A 17,205-nucleotide genomic window follows, 5' to 3' on the forward strand; every position below is an offset into this window, starting at 1 on the left:
GGAGGAGGGTGAGGGCTGGAGGGGGAGGCTGGGCCAATGCGCCTGGGTTTTGTTTGGGTGTGGAGGGGAATAATGAGGCTCCGTGGAGAGAAGTGAAAGATGCAAGACCGAGGAAGTGAAACCAAAGTTGGCTTCAGGGAAGTTAGCAGGAGGGCTGTCCTGCAGAGGGAAGGGCCACTTCCAGCAGACAAAAAGCAAGCGGCTTAGCTTTTGTTGTTCCTGGCAGGCGGCTTCGAGCGCCTAGTGTGTGCGAAGCAGAGTTAATGCTCCTGGCCACCCCCAAACGCGTCCCCTCGGCTTAGTTCTCCATCCCCTGCAGGAGCGTGGCCTGCTCCTGCTCACCAGAGGCGGGGAGGGTGGTTCCTTCGCGGCCTCGGCGGGAGGAGGAACCGGCCGGCCGGGGAAAGGTGCGCTGGCGAGCGCGGCCGGGCGGCGGGGCGGGTCCGGGGAGGCCACACCCTGAAACTACCTGCGCGGGACAGGAAGGGAGAGGGCGAGAGCCACCGCCGGCCGCCGGGCGCGCAGGGCCAGCCCCCGGAACTCCGCGCGCCCCCCGCCCCGCGGCCCCGCGCCCCCCACGCCCCGCGCCCCGGCGGCCATGGGAGCCCGGCGCCCTCGGGGACCACGTCTCTGAGACCCGCGACCGGTCGCCGGCACCATGAGGAGCAATCGGGCCCGCAAGGGCGGAGCGGGCTCCAAGGACTTCGGCGCGGGACTCAAGTACAGCTCGGGGCTAGAGGTGGGCGAGCGCGCGGGGCCGGACTGGGCAGCCTGTGCCCGTCTCGCGCCCCGGCCCCGGCCTTGCTGTGGCCGGGCAGGGCGGCGAGGGGTTCGAGCTTCGTGGCCGTCGTCGGGGCCCGGAAAGCCCCTCGGAGCGGCCAGGAGTCGGGCGATCCAGGCGGGCGCTGAGGCTGGGGCCGCGCGGGCCCCTGACCCCCGGCCCCTGCGGCGCAGCGCTTTGTCCTTGGCACCGGGAACCGCTCCACTGCCCATCTGCGCCGAGCGCCGGCCGGCAGGTGGAATTACCTGTTCGGCGGGTACCTGGCCGAACCTTTGGTACCTGCCCTGCTGCGCGCCAGCCAGCCGGGGTGGAGGCGGGAACCCTCGGGTCCTTGGAGACGCGGAATTTCTCCTCCCGCCTCCTTGTCGCTGGGTCCTTTCCCTGACCTCAGAAAAGTGCTCGGTCTCTGACCCTCCATTAACCGCGCGCTGCTAGTGCACAAACCAGGGGCCAAGAGGGGTGACCTGGGCTGGGAAGGGAGATTTTGGGGTGGGGAGTTGGAGTCCTAGCCATCCTTGACCTCTGCAGGAATTTTATTTTTTGCCCTGGCTAGAAGGCAACTGAGCAACAGCTGCAGAGGGCAACTGGAAGACTGGCCCTTTGGTTGCCATAGAGCCTGGCGCTGAGGGCTCCAGGATAGGCTTGCCTGGGCTTCTCTTGGAGGCCATGGAGCCCCTTGGGAAGGTGATTATGGGAAGGGAGGTGGGGGCATGTGTCACAGGTGCTTTGGAAGACACCAGAGCAGGAGGGCAATGGTGTTGGGCAGAAAGATCCCCAAAACATTAGCTCTTCTTGTACAGACTTGGGGACAGGTTGATACTTTGTTGAAGGACACACCTGGGTGGCAGTGCCAAAGCAACTAGCAGGGGACTCCACCTCTCTGGCCAGTGGAGGCTCCAGGTTTTCTGGAAGAGACCTATGTACACCGGGCCAGGGCTGCTCTCTGCAGCCTTGGAGGCAGGAGCTGTTTTGTGCAGGAGCTTCACCACTCCCCTCCTCTCCCCCCCCCCCCCCCCCCCGCCCCATTTTCTGCTGTTCCAGGGTAGAGTAACATCCTCTGCTGCCCCAGTTACTGCCTACTGTTCTGTCAGGCCACAGTCAGAAACAGTGTCAAGTAAACACATCTCCAATTCATCCTGATTTTAGGGGAGTTTGCAGAAGATCAGGTTCTGGGATTACCCACACTACAAATAGCATCTGGGGCTGGCCCTCTTTCCTCCATTTCTTCCTCTCTGCTGATGGAAGCTGGACTCAGCAGCTGGCCTGGAGGCTTGGACTGCTTTCCTGTGGAGACCCTGCCCTGCTGGGAGGCAGCCCTCCCCGGAAGGACACCTGTTTTCCTTTCAGTAATTGCTCTGTTTATGAATCCCTGTTAATTGCCTACTGGGGCTCTGGGCTCCTGCCTCCTCAGCAGAGGACCTGCTGTGTGGTATCTGTGATTTTAGGGCTGTTTCTCTCCCTTCCACCCCCCCAAGGTGTTTGTATTCCCCAGCTCCCCTTTCTAGGAGGTTCCCTGCTGATCCTGGGAGCTGGGTCCTGGAGTTTCCTTACCACCCAGATCTTCCCCAAGCCCCACAGCCAGCTGACTTCTGTCACCTGAGAGCCTTTGCTTTCTTTCCCTGTCTTTAGGAAGCTTAGCCATCTCCACTTCTTCCACTTCCTTCCTGTGGGCCTTGCTTGTTGTTTTCCTGATGCTCCATCAACCCAACAACCCCAGTCCTGGGCCTTCACTGGATACTCATTGAGAGCCCTGCCGAGACGTGTCAAGATTAGCTGTGTCGCGGTGCCTCCTGAAGGAAGTGGCCCTGCCATGTCCAAAGCTCGGTCCCATGTTGCAGGAAGTCTCCAACTATTCATCCCCACCCCGTGCCTCACTAGAAATCTCACTTCCTGGTGGGTTTGCCGCCAGGTCTGTAGACTCTGCCTTGCCCGTTTCCTTGTCCATGAGGTGCAGCTGCTGCCTTTGGGCCACAGAACCTGGCTGGGGCGTGCTGGGCCCCAAGGGGGCCCCTGTTGCTTCTGACTTCCTTCTTCCTGGTGACTTCCATCCCTGCAGGGATGGAGAAAGGCTGTTTGGTGACACTTGTCTCTGGCTGCCTCTTTCCCAAGGCTGCCCCTGCCGTACCCCCTCCTGTTCCCATCAAGCAGGAAGGGGCCACCTCTGTGTCCCCCACTCTCTCCAGGGGTTAAGCATCAGCACTATGAAATAATCAGCAGCTACTACAGCATGAGTTCTGTCCCTGGCCAGGGTCCTTATGCATATGTGTCATCTGGGCATAGTGTGAGCCTTGCCTGTGTGGGAGCAGGTGTGCAGATACCAATTACTTTGGGTGTTAATGAGAACTGGGAAGCCCATCTCACCCAGTGTCTTGGCCCCTGTTGAATATTTAATGGTGGTTATGAAGCTGCTTTGATAGCTAGGCATTAGTTTCTTGTCAAGTCTGGATTGTCCCGGGTAGAGCTCAATATCCCCCAGGCCAGGTATTATGGAGTAGGCTGAACAGGTCTGGCCATTCAGAGAGTCCACTCCATTAACTGGCCATCCATTCACTTCTCCACCTAACAGCTGAGCATCAGCTGGGCAACGGCACTGAGAAAAACAGCAGTCAACAGTTCCAGGCTGCAGGGACCCCTACCCACTCCACCCCCCCCACCACCAGTGTGGTATGGGACAGATAGCGTTAAATTCTGCATAAGTACTAGATTCTGGATAAGCCCATGTTGGCCACTTGGAAGGGACCTCTAACGAGGCTTGGAGGACCAGAGTAGGTGATAGCAGCTAGAGGCCATCTCTAATGTGTGGTGGGGGTCTCCAACATCGAGTGGAAGCCTATCCCAGCTTTCCCGGCAGGTCATCTCAGCATCCCCACCATCCAGACCCTCTGCAGAAGGCTTCCTCCCTGTATCCACCTTCAATGCGAAAAATCCCTCTCTGAAAAGGAGATTTTGGGCCAAGACCATGAGACCCAGCTCCTCATCCCTTTCTCTCAACCTTACTCTGTCCTCACCCACTTCCCCACCACCATACAAAACAGAACTTTATTTCTTTTTAATTTTTAAACTTTTTAAAAAAAGATTTACTTATTTATGCATACAAGACCTGGGGTGTAGACCAGAGGTGCGGGGTATGAGAGGATTCACCAGAGACAGAGCGGGGAGCAGAACAGGCAGACGGACTGAAATACACTGCTGAGGGGAGCAGCGGGCGAGACAGGAGAGGTCTGCTGTGCCATGAGAGCTCCCTGGCCAGGGACAGAACTCGCACTGAAGTAGCTGCTGATTATTTCATAGTGCTAACACGTAACCCCTGGTGCCACCAGGGAGGCCCCCAATTTTTAAACTTTTTTCACTGTGTTGGGTACTGCGTTCACAAAACTACTTGGAATCTGAGAATGACTTCAGACAGCAGTAATGCTTTATACTATGGAAACAAGCAAAACAAAACTTTGAAATGCTTCCTTATTTCTTGCCTTTCTTGAGTACGTGCCAGGAGGTGTGTGCAGGGTGAGAAAAGAGCAGAGCAGATACTAAGTACTAAGCATCCTGGGGAACAAAGAATGTGCCTTAGGTGGGGACTCACCTCCCAGCTGCTGGAGGGGACAGGAAGACCCGGAAATTCATGGTCCTCATTTAGGAGAAAGAAAAACTGCCCAACTTTCCAAATAGGAAGCCCGAGTTCTCTGGTACCTTGGGAGTAGCGCAGGGTGGATGGTCCAGAGGCTCCTTGCTTGGAAAGCTGCCAGTGTCATCACAGCATTCCCCACCTGTGCTTCCCACTCTGCTCCCCAGGGGTGACTGCCCAGTCGTGGCTGGTGGCCACTGTGGTCCTGGAGTTCCCCCGTGTTAGTTCCTTCTCTGGCCCGTGGTTCTGCCCAGGTTGTTGGCTCATGTCTCCTAGGAAAGAAAGTCTATTCTCGAAAGAGGCGTGAGAGTGTGCAAGAGCCCCGAGGAAGCTGAGTCCTCAAAATGTTGCTTTTAGCATTGTGCATGTGGAGTGTTTAGAATATTAATAATTATTGCTAATATCTATTGAACATACACCATGTATTGCACCTCTTCGAGGTAAATACTATTATTACTACCCTTTGATAAGTGAAGAAAATGGAGCACAGAGGGCCTAAGTAACTTGCCTAAGGTCACAGAGCAAAACAGTAGTGGGACTGGGATGTGAACCCAGGTGGGTCGGCTCTGTTGTATCCTACATCAGCTCAGTGCAACACAGGACTGTCAGCTAATGCCACAGGAAGGGATGTAAAATTTGGGTAAGAAACTAGATTCTTCTTCTTGGGTTGCTTCTGATATGCTTGGGGCTTTGCAAAATTCTAATAACCATTTGGTAGTGTGGGGGTGGGAAGGGGACACTTGGGGTTTCTCGGAGGATTCTCACAGAGAAATGGCAGGGTGAGAAAGGTATTTGGGTCTTGCTGACTTTTCTAGAAGCAGGTATTTAAAATTCTTAGATTCTCACATTTTGGGAGTTTGTTTATTCCACCTGGGTTTAGCAACAGAACCTTAGACTCCTTGTGATAGTTGGTCAACCGGTCAAAACTTGGATCCTTTATCTCTTCTGAGATGGTGATGATGATGTTGGTGAAAAGGTGGAGAATATAATGATGATCTTTCTATCCGTCCCTAAATATGTGCCCTCTAATTCATTTTCTTTTTTTTTAAGATTTATTTATTTATGCATGCAAGAACTGGGGTACAGGCCAGAGGTACAGGGATGAGAGGATTCACCAGAGACAGTGGGGAGCAGAACAGGCAGATGACTGAAGTACACTGCTGAAGGGAGCAGCAGGCGAGACAGGAGAGGTCTGCCACGCCATGTGGGTAGCTCCCTGGCCGGCCAGGGATCAAACTCATGCTGCAGAGGCTGTGAATAGCTTTATAGTGCTGTGCTTAACCCCTTGCACCACCAGGGAGGCTCTGATGATCTTTTCTACTCGTCACTAAATCTGTGCCCTCTAATTCACTTTCTATCCTCAGAGCAACTACAGGAGGAAAAATGCCTAGTTTATGGATGGCAATACTGAGATTCAAAGGCTTTATGCTATGGCCCAAGGCAGTTAGAAGTGGAGGAGTTCAGCCTAGATCTCTGTGACTTCAAAGATTCTGATTTTAACCACACCACCATTATACAGTTGAATTCCGAAGACCATGCGATTGATGCGCATCCCCAGCAAAATCCTAGACCACATCATTAAACATGAGAGTGGGGAGCGCCAGGCGCCAGCGCAGGTCCACTAAACACCTCTCATGTCTGCTTTCCCCTTTTGATGAGGTTACTCATCTGGTAGACCAAAAGCAGGGCTGGAGAAATCATGTCAACAATGCTTTGAACAAAATGTAGCTTTATTTATGATACATGTGATTACAACTCATAATGGAAAATTGTAAATGAAAAATAATTCACTACTCAAGGCAACAAATCAGGTTGTTTACATTTTTCATGCCTCTTTCCACTCGGACTGGTGCATGCGTTTGTTGTTATGTACATAACATAATAGCTGGTTTGTTGTTATGTACATAATTTCTGGGGAGGATAGTGGCTCAGGCTCAGCGCATGGTAGAGGCCTGGGGGCTTGTCCTGGAGAGGTTCCTTTTTTGGATCCAAGTCACTCTGGACTGTGGCTGAAGAGTGAGTCCTGAGTCCCTCCTGAGTCTTGTGCCATTTTTAGTAATATTTGCTTATCAGTTTTGTAGATGACATCCTACTGGGCGGGAAAGGCCAGATCTTGGGTGATTTGATAATGAGTCAGAAGGAGCTGGACAGTCTGTATGAAAGGTCTCCAGGGACAGACTTGTATCCATCTGTGTTAGGATAAGTAGTATGCTGACCTCACCAACGTCACAACCAGAACAAAAGTCACCTCCTGCCTTCTCTCAGGAGGTGAGAGTTTGGGGAGAGTGAAGAGTTGGCACCACAGTTGATCTAGAACTTTCAGTTAAAGGGAAGTAATGTGGTTCCCCTAAAATCTAAAGCAAATTCCCTCCCCCATATTCTTATTTGGTGGTGCCTTTTAAAATTATCATTAAAAGGCTACTGTATATATTTAGAGAAACATTGACTAACTCATAATAAGTAGAACAAATTAAAAAATGGGGGAGGTACCCTACAAAGTAATTTTGATAACTTGATATTGCCTATGCATATATTCTTTAAGAAAGTTGGCCTTTCTGATAATAAAAATTAGAAAAACTTTTTTAACAGTATGGAAATGTACAAAGAAGAAAGTGAAATTCTGCTGAAATTCTCTTTCCTAGATTCATAACTCCTGTAAAAATGATTTGGCTTATATTCTCTCATAAGTCTTCTATGTATATCCCAGTACTCACATGATATGAATAGATATGGGCACGTGTTTTCCCCCAATTGGAATAATGATGTAATTCCTAGCCTGCAGTTAAAGACATGGTTGTGATTAATTAATTAATCAAACTTTTATTAAATGTCTTCACCCATGCTGGGATTGTGGAGCAAAGATCTAGCCCTCTCTATTCTCCCTTGCCTTTAAGTAGCAGGTGTTTGACCTTGAGATGAACTCAGAGGTGAACTCAGGAGCTAGGGGAACACTTTGACAAAATATTTTTCATGGCTGCATAGGTTTTCATCAAGTGAATCTATCATTATTGTTTTCAGTATTTTTATTATTTGTATGTGCTCACTGAATGTGTTATTGGACAGCTAATGAGAAATGGAGCATTCAGAATAAGGAAGCTCATTGACTAATAGCCCCAGTGGAGACCATGCTGGTCAGGCCTCTGGATTATGCTATTGAGTTCTGTGTGCCATGTTTGCTTAATGGGAATACTGCCTACAGTGAGGTGGAACCAGATGGCCAGAGGTTTATGAAGTGCTTTGTTTGCATGATGGAGCTGAGCATGATTAACCTGAGAAAGCCAACTCAGAGAGCAGGAATGCCAGAGTGGAGTGTTTCTGGCTCTGCTGATCTGGATGAATTGGGCTGGTTCCATTGCAATGCTAATGCTCAGGGATTATTGTGATGCTGATCACTGCTGGGTGAGGGGAGAATTTCCTAATACTGAGAGCTAAATTAAAATGCTATTTCCGGGCTTCCCCAGTGGCTCAGCAGTTGAGGATTGCGAAGCTGCCTACAGCCTCTGCAGTGCTGGAGGGTCCCACATGGCGTGCAGACCTCTCCTGCTGCCCGCTGCTCCCCTCAGCAGTGTATTTTGTCGGTCTGCCTGCTCTGCTCCCCGCTCTGGCTCTGGTGAATTCTCTCACCCTCCCGCACTTCTGACTATATCCAGTGCTTGTATAAATAAATAATCTTTTAAAAAAGAAAAAAGAAAAAAAAAGCTATTTCCTACTCAAAGGATGGCCCCAAAAGCACAAGAAGATGTCTCAAATCATCCCTCCTTTAAGGATCTGATTCCAAGGACTCTGTTCTGCACTTCTCTCCTGGCTGTTAACCTTTACTTCCCCAGGATTCAAGTTGTGGACTTGGGCCCCAGGTGCCCTCCCTGAGTGGTGGTGCCTTTCCTCTTTGCATATTCAGGCCTTTCACCCCAGTCCATTGACAAGTCTGGGAGCTGGAGAAGAATCCTGTTTTTACCAGGAAATCATGTTTTGGGGACTCCCCCACTAAATTCTCCAGATTTCCGGGTCTACCAAAGCATCTATTAAAAAGGGTTTGGTAGACTTTGGTACTGACACACCATGGAATACTACTCAGCACTGAAAAGGAGCAAACTTGGTGCATGAAACAAAGGCAGTGTTTCTCCAGGGAATTTTGCTGAGTAAAAGAAGTTAGCAATCCCAAAAGATTATAGACTGGATGATTCATTTATATGACATTTTGAAATGACAGGGTTTTAGAACTGGAAGGTAGATTGCTGGGTAGGGGGAGGTGGGTGTGATTACAAAATGGCAGTGGCAGGATCCTCTTGTTGGAGCTGTTGGGACTCTTGGCTGCTGATTGATGTACAGGAACCTCACCAGTGACAAAATTGTGTGAAACTAAGTATGTTCTCATGCATGCACACGTGCACACATGTGGAATCTGAAAGAGGTCCATGGATTATACCAGTGTTGTGGAGATCGTGGGATTTTAGTTCTACAAGATATTACCGTTGGAGGGAACTTGACAAAGGGCACAAGGGACTACCCTGTTATTTCCTGCTACTGCTTGTGAATCTACAACAATCTTAAAAGTTGCAATAACTAAGTAAAGCACCAACCTTGAAATCAGAAGGTGGGCTCAGTGAAAAGCAGAGAAAGAACAAAAAATACTCGGTGCTGCCTTTGCTGCTTTTTCTTGTTTATTTTCTGGGGACTTGCTTGGCTTTGCTCAGAGGCAGGGTGATGCTTCTGTTCCCTTTGTCCAGTGACTAGGGGCTGGAGGAAGGGGGAGGGGAGTGGCTGGGCCCTGGGGCCTCTGCACACTTAAGATCTAGAAATCCCCCTCCCTTTTTCTCACTAGTGATCTTGGAATTCTCTGGTTGAAATGACAAAGGAGCTTGTGTCCTGGGGGAGCATTTAACTGAAGAAGAGCTCTAGCGAGTGTAAACTACTGGGGTCTGGGATAGTGGATGATATCCTGGGCCCATGCTGGGAAGCTGGGGGTGGGGGCTGTCCGCATAGCCCGGGGTGTGGACTGAACATTCTCTCCCCCTCTTGGGCTGGAGAGAGTTCCTCCGAGATACAAGTCTGGAAACTTTTTTGGCTCCTGATGCCTGGGAGATTATCCCTGCTTGCCCTGTGTTGGCTTCCTAAATCTGGCCACACCGAGAGAAGCCCTTTACTCATTCAGTCTACAAATGCTAGGTCACGCTGGGCAAGGACAAGGATAGAGGAGATGGGGGCCCTTGGCCCCCAAGAGAGGTGACTGGGACTCTTGGCCCACAAGGACTGTCTGGTGAGTCCAGAGTGGCAGTGGGGTGTCATGATGTCTAGTGAGTGGCGTAGGTCATGGGCCCCAGTGAGAAAAGCTTGTGGGTTGAGGTCCATGGAGGTTTCCTGGAGGGACACAGCCTTGGGCTTTGTACACCCCAAAAGAAGGCAGAGGTGGGTTATTTTGAGCAGACAGTTTGGGGCCAGCTTTCTTACCAGTTTGGGGGTCTCCTCACTGAGATCAGAGGTGGGGGTGTCAGCACCCCAAGACACCAGGGTTGAAGGAATGGAAACCTATGTGTACAGCAGTGGGCACAGCGAGCTAGCCCCTTGAGTGCAAGAACTGGGGTTTGTTGTAGGTGGACTTTCACTGGGTGCTGGGTACCCTTTAAGGCACTTAGTCTCTCAGCTGCCACTTGCTTGTCTTCTGCCACTTCGGGGTTAAATGGTACTGGCTTGGGGGACAGACTGGAAGAGCAGCAGAGGCCTGAGGGGGCACTGACTTTGGAATATAGATTTGGGTCTGAAATTCAGCCCTGCCACTTTTTCACTATCTGAGTTTTTGATAAGTTGCCCCCTTTTTAGCCCATTTCCTCATCTGAAAAATGAACCTGGGTTGTAAGAATTGGAGATAAATATAATACAAATGCCTAAGATGACACAAAGTGTACAGAAATAATGATTATGTTTGCTGGGGCCTTTGCCTCCCTCAGCCAGCTGTGCAAAACCCTGGGGAGCCCTCAGTCCCGAGATCCTCTGCTGCCTTTCCCTGCCTGAGGTTGGACTAGCTTACTAGATAGTTTTGAAACTTACAGTCTTTTGGGATCGGGTCTCAAAGAATAGCCTGGAAGTCCTCTGGGTCTTGCCGATGTTTCAACCAGACCATTCATCTTTTTATAGTTTTGAGGGTCTGTAAAAAATTGCATTTGAGGGCCTCCCTGGTGGCGCAAGGGGTTAAGCACCGCACTATGAAGCAATCAGCAGCCTCTGCATCAGGAGTTCGATTCCCGGCCAGGGAGCAACCCACAATGCACAGTATACCTCTCCTGCCTCGCCTGCTGCTCCCCTCAGCAGTGTACTTCGGTCCATCTGCCTGTTCTGCTCCCCAGTCTGTCTCTGGTGAATCCTCTCACCCACCCCTCACATCTCTGGACTGTACCCCAGCTCTTGTATGCATAAATAAATAAATCTTAAAAAAATTGCATTTGAAATAAGATTTTCATTTTAGAAAATGCTTTACAAACAACTGGGCACTTGATACGTAAATACAGGCCCAGACTGCAGATGTGGCCAACAGCCTTGCTGGCTTTGATGAACCAATGCCCTCTGGCTATGGGGGGGCGGTGGAGAGGCCATTGGGAGGCGCCCTTCTTTCCTCTGACCAGTCCCTGCCTTCTGGAGTGGCGCCAGAGGAGGATGGAAAAGGGTCAAATCCAGGAGGCCTTCCCTATTAGGCAGAGTGACTGGAGGCCGGTGGACTGAGGAGGCCTTGATTTACCTCTGGAGGGCCTGCCTGGCCTCCTCCTGCTGGACACTCTGAGGGCCACATGTTAGATGTGCGCTGTTATGACTTGTTTTAATGTTTGAACTTGAACTCCGGCTGCTCTACCAAACCAGGGGAGAGGGATGGGGCTTGCTTGGCTTTGGGCAGTTGAATGGATGGTGGGTGGGGAAATCAAAACCGAACCAACATAGTAGGTAGGCCCCTGTCATTAGCAGGAATCAACTAATTATGTTTTATGACACCTCTACTTAGTAGACTGCAAGGGGTTATTAACCCACTTTTAAGAAGGGAAAACTGAGGCACAGTGAGAAATGGTTGCCCCAGTGACTCAGGAGTCTCAGCCTTGACCCCCTCATCCAGGTCATATCTATCCAAATCCCTCAAAAGGGAGAGAGACTTGAATCTGGGGTCTCTGCTCCCTTTCTGGGTCTTGTTGCAGGGACTGGGGAGGGAGCATGTGAAGTCGACAGGGGTCAGGCACTGGCTGGCAGCCCTGGGTTTCTGCGATGAGAGTACCCATGGCATCTGAGTCAGGCCCCAGGAGACTTTCAGGGAGAGTTTGGATTTATTTCCTTCAGTAGTAACCTACTGGCTGTGGGTCAGCTTTTTGTTACCCAAGATGACTTGGGGTCACAGGTGATAGTGGATCCTCCTTGGGACCCTGGAGCCGGACCCATTTTGCAGCAGGTCCTGCTGGTGGGACAGCCCAGTACAGGGAAAAGTTTGAAGGGCCAGGGTGAGAGGGTTGGGCAAGTTGGCGAGGTTGGAGAGTCCACACACTAGCTGTCCAGCCCGCATCAGGTGGTGTGTTCTGGGAAAAGCTGGGAGGGTGTGTCTGAGGAATGTGGTGGCAGCTTCAGGGACCTCTGGGTGTTGCTTCCCACCTGTAGTGGAAGAGTGCCCCAGGCAGAAGCAAAGTGCAGCCCTGCTTGGAAGCAACCTTGCATCCTGGTGGTTGCTTAAAATAGGCTAGCTGAAACTCCAACATGACCGGGCGGGCTCCTCTCTGTGTTGGAAGTGGGTGAGCTGGGCCCACAGCCTCTTGGAAATGATAGGCGGAGGCGTTTCTCGAACTTTCAAGTTCCTAAGAATAACCTGGAAAGCTTGTTAAACTCCTCTCTCCCAGCGCGGTGTTCCTGACCTGCTTTATCAGAATCTGCAGGGAGCAGGGCTTGGGAATTTGGATGCTGAGCCAGCACTGTTTGCTTTATTCTGTTTTTATTGATATTTTTCACAACTAGGCCAGTCTGGGAAATGCTGGGGTGGTAGGATCAATGGAACCTTGGCCTCTGTGGGATGCTGGAGAATCCTGTTTCTTGTGAGATCACTGGCCCCAGGTTGGTGAGTAGGTGGAAGATACCAGTACAGGCTTTCTTTGCCTTCTTATTTGTCCCTTTGGCCATCCTGTGATGAACAAATCAGGGGTCCTCTGTGCTGGTGAAAGATGGTGGGGTCCCTGCCTGGGAGTCTGCACCTGGGCTGGCTGCTCTCTTTCCACAGACACCCCAATTTCCCATGGGCGCTGATTTAGTGGAGAGACACACCTGAGCAGGTCCCCTCCTGCCTGAAGACAGGGTCTTTTCATGTTCAGCAACTTGAAAATCACACCTTTCTCCAGTTTTCCTTCTGGTGTCTCCCGCTACTCACAGTCTGTGCTCACATTCCCCAGGGTGACAGACACAGCGTTCGTCTTTGGAGTTTGTCCTTCGCTCTGCCGTGTCTGGTGGCCTTGATCCGTGTTCCTGGGGATTCTGGCCAGGGAGTGGCCATAGGAGAGATGTTGGCTTAGCCTTTCCCCTTGATCCAGAAGGGATGTTTGAGGGGCTTCGGTTGCCTCTTCTCTACAGCAGGCCATCCAGACGCTCATGTTGTCATTTCTCCTTTTCATAATCTCAGGGATATCTTATGGCTTTCATACGTTGGCGGTGGTGATGACCTCATGAAGTTGAAATCTGTCCTGTCTGGTGTTGGGGACACTGAGTCACCCAACCTGTAAGTGAAGAGCACCTGCTGCAGACCAGCAGCAGTTGGCAGTGGCACCTGAGCCCAGACACCCTTGTCCTGGTCTCAGTCTGAGCAACACACCTGTGTCTCCAGCCAGTGACATCACCTGTGCCCACATGACCTTCATCTTCAGTGGCAGGAGCAGATTAATAGTTGTCATGTGATGTCCTTTCGTGGTCCCTCCCAGCACTCTGAGTGACCACTCATCCCCTGCCTTCCCAGAAGATCACGCCCAACTTCAGCCGAATGAGAAACAGTCTTAAAAAAAAAAAGTAGTCTGGCATGACATGCTATTTTTCTTCTGTCTTCCTGATTGGAATCTTGTATGAATTTTTTTTAAAGACATTTATTTATTTATGCATAGAAGAATTGGGGTGTAGGCCAGAGGTGTGGGGGTGTTGTTGAGAGGATTCGCCAGAGACAGAGTGGGGAGCAGGACAGGCAGATCTACTGAAATACACTGCTGAGGGGAGCAGCAAGCAAGACAGGAGAGGTCTGCTGCGCCATGTGGGTCAGCTCCCTGGCCGGAGATCCAACTCAAGCCATAGCAGTAGTAATAGCACTGAGACTTAATCCCTAGGCCACCAGGGAGGCCTGGAACCTTGTGGATTTTTGAGAGCATTTTTACTGTTTGCAAATAAGAACATACCAACCTGCAGCTTTTCTCTAGTGAGGACCACATTCTGAGATACCAGTGGCAATTTACAACTTTGGATTTACTGGCCCCTGGAGCCAAGGGAGGGTAGGACCATTGGGAGTTTCAACCCGGTGACAGATCTCTGTGTGTGTGTGTGTGTGTGTGTGTGTGTTTGGAGGCGCAGAAGGTTCCTCTAATGGGAGGATTTGTTGGCTGACTTGGACACAGTTTTGTTTGTTCAAAATTTAGCTTTAAGCCCTGGTGACTTAATGAGAGTAAGGTGGCCACATGTGTCTTTCCTATAGCATCAAATTCCTACTCTAAATTAGTTGTGTTTTTAATTTTTTTTTTTTTATATAGAGGCATGTTTTCTTTCTTTCTTTATTTGTTTGTTTTTTTTGTTTATACATGCACTGGGTACAGTCAGAAGCGCGGGAGGGTGAGAGAATTCACCAGAGCCAGAGCGGGGAGCAGAGCAGGCAGAAGGACCGAAGTACACTGCTGAGGGGAGCAGCGGGCGGCAGGAGAGGTCTGCACGTCATGTGGGACCCTCCTCCGGTGGCCGGGGAGCAGCCGGGGATCTAACCGGCGCCGCAGAGGCCGCAGGCAGCTTCGCAACCCAGCGCTCAACCGCTGCGCCACCGGGGAGGCCCATGTTTTTAAATTTTTTTTAAAAAAATATTTATGCATACAAGAATTGGGGTACAGGCCAGAGGTTCAGGGGGTGAGAGGATTCACCAGAGACAGAGTGGGGGGCAGAACAGGTGGGTCTACTGAAATGCACTGCTGAGGGAAGCAGTGGGCCAGACAGGATAGGTTTGCTGCGACATGTGGGTCAGCTCCCTGGCTGGGAATTGAACGCATGCCACAGTGGCCTGTGATAGCTGGATAGCTTGATAGCTTGATAGCGCTAAGACTTTAACCCCTGTGCCACCAGGGAGGCCCTTTTTTAAAAAAATTTATTTTTTAGGTAGTCCCACATTGGCTTTGGGGTGGATTTGCATCACTTCCATGAGTGTGTTTAAAACAACAGAAATCCCCTCCTGGATTTCTGCAAACTACCTCCTCTATCCCTCCAGGCTGTTGGATGGGAGTGGTGATCATCCGACTTTGTCCTTGCCTGGACTCTCTTAGGACTCAGCCTTCACCCCTCCAGGGTCTCCACTCTGCATGTACCGGGGCCGTTTGTGTTGTCTGTCCTCAGGAAGCCCTTGTTGACTCTCTTGTCCGAGGCAGGCCTCACACTGTGCTGTGTGGGACTGTCAGGCTCACTTGAGCTGGCTGGTGGGAAGCGGCCACGAGAGTTGTGTGGCCTCCATCTGCTTTTACTAAGCAAGCACGTAGCCAGGTGTGTTTTGTTATGTGCACCTGCAAACCATGTTTACTTGAAGAGAAAAGGGAAGGCGAAGCCAAAACAGGCTCTGGCAGACTTTCTCTCCCATTGGCTTATGGCTGTGGAGAAAGACGGTGGAGAGAGACGGTTGTTTACAAGGTTAAACCCGAGTGCATGGGGTGTTCCCTCCACTTCCTCCTCTGGAGGCCGGCCTGCCTGCAACCCTGCTTAGGGGTTTGGAGGGAGTGGTTCTTTGCTGCTTTACTGACTTCACTGCCTTTGTGACTTTGGACAGGTGGCTCCCTCTCAGTCCTACTGTCCTTATCTGTAGAACAACTGGGGTAGGTAAGACAATCTTTAACATGTCTGAAAGTGGAGGCGAGAGTAGGGCTATAAAAGGAAGCAGGGAAGTTACTGATTAAACAGCGTTTCTGGGCTGAGTGGGACGCAGAAGGCAATTCTGGTACCAGAGATGACCAAGGTCCTGCCACTGAGCCAGTCCCACTGCTGATAGCCTTGCTCCAAGATAAGCCTGGGGTGGCTGCAGGGACCACTGTCCATGCTACTGGCTACCTTCCCCTTGCAAGGAGCTTGCTTCGCCATTTCCCTGAATACGTGCTGCTTGGGGAGCTGACCACACTACACTGGGTGGCAGAAAGCCAGGATTAAATCTGGACCTGCCACCAGTGGCTGTAAGATCTTGCAAAGTCATCATTTCTTCCCACCCAATCTCTGCGACCAGTGATAGGTACAGTCATAAATGGTCCTGGGGTTATCCTGAAGACCAGGAAAGAAAATTGTTATGCAATTAAATAGTTTTTTGAAAGAAAATAGTTGTAAATGGAAAATAAATATAATAAATTACTATTTTGTTATATTTCTCCTAGCACATGTAGACATAACCCAGTCTCTTAAGAGTCTAGCTAATGCCTCACTTTACCTTTTTTTATTATTTTTGTTAAAAAAAAGATTTTATTTATTTTTGCATAGAAGAACTGGGATACAGGTCATCAGTGTTGGGGGTGAGAGGATTCACCAGAGACAGAGTGGGGAGCAGAACAGGCAGATGTACTGAAATACACTGCTGAGGGGAGCAGCAGGTAAAACAGGAAAGGTCTGCTGCACCATGTGGGTTATCTTCCTGGCCAGGGATCAAACTCAGGCCATCATGATGGTAGCAATGAGACTTAACCCCTGGGCCACCAGGGAAACCCTAACTAACTTTACTTTTCAATATGATTAGATAATCAAGCACCTTTGGACATTTAAAGAAAAGCTACAGACTGAACGAAAGGCAAAAAAATTGAGTTGGTATCTTCAGGAAGAACAGGGAGGCAGTGCATTCTCAAAATTAGAAAAGACTGCTCAAAAAAATAACCATCAAAAAACCAAAGTATTGCCCTTGCAAATTAAATTTATTATTTTTGAAATCAAATAAAATACCATTCATTGCTTTATAATAAGTCTTGAGATCAGGTAATGTTAGTCCTCTAGTTTTGTTCTTTTTCAAGGTCTGTGAAATTTCCGTATGGATTACAGAAGCAATTCACCAGTTTCTACAAAAAAGCCTGCTCATGGCTTGATCAACATCATATTCAATCTATAGACAAACTTGAGAGGAATAGACACCTTAATAGATATCTTAGAAGACCAAGTCTTGGGCCTCCCTGGTGGCGCAAGGGGTTAAGCACCACATTATGAAACAATCCACAGACTCTGCAGTACGAACAGCCAGGGAGCAACCCACATGGCACAGCAGACCTCTCGTGTCTTACCAGCTGCTCCCCTCAGCAGTGTATTTCAGTCAGTCTGCCTGTTCTGTTCCCTGCTCTGTCTCTGGTGAATCCTTTCACCCCCTGCACCTCTGGCCTGTACCCCAGCTCTTGTATGCATAAATAAATAAATCTTTAAAAAAAAGAAAAAGGAAAAGAGGACCGAGTCTTTTGATCCATGAGCATGGAATATTGCTTGATTTACTTAGGTTTTTAAAAATTTCTCTCAGTAATATTTTGCAGTGCACAAGTTTCATATATCTTTTGTCAGATTTGCTTCTGAGTATTTCATATTGTTGATACTGTAATTGCTAGTTTTT

The 17,205-nt window shown here is 50.0% G+C and overlaps 1 protein-coding gene across 1 annotated transcript in view; it reads left to right on the plus strand.

The window, feature by feature from the left end:
- Nucleotides 1-606: 606 nt before the first annotated feature.
- ST14 (ST14 transmembrane serine protease matriptase) overlaps nt 607-17,205 on the plus strand; it is a 36,994-nt gene continuing 20,395 nt past the window's right edge. The window contains exon 1 of the mRNA XM_037504346.2: nt 607-739. Coding sequence (XP_037360243.1) covers nt 659-739 — 81 coding nt within the window. The 5' untranslated portion in view covers nt 607-658. The remainder of the gene's footprint in view (nt 740-17,205) is intronic.

The sequence above is a fragment of the Talpa occidentalis genome, unplaced genomic scaffold (assembly GCF_014898055.3).
Source record: "Talpa occidentalis isolate TD23 unplaced genomic scaffold, MPIMG_talOcc4v2.1 talOcc4.12, whole genome shotgun sequence".
Classification (NCBI taxonomy): Eukaryota; Metazoa; Chordata; class Mammalia; order Eulipotyphla; family Talpidae; genus Talpa; species Talpa occidentalis.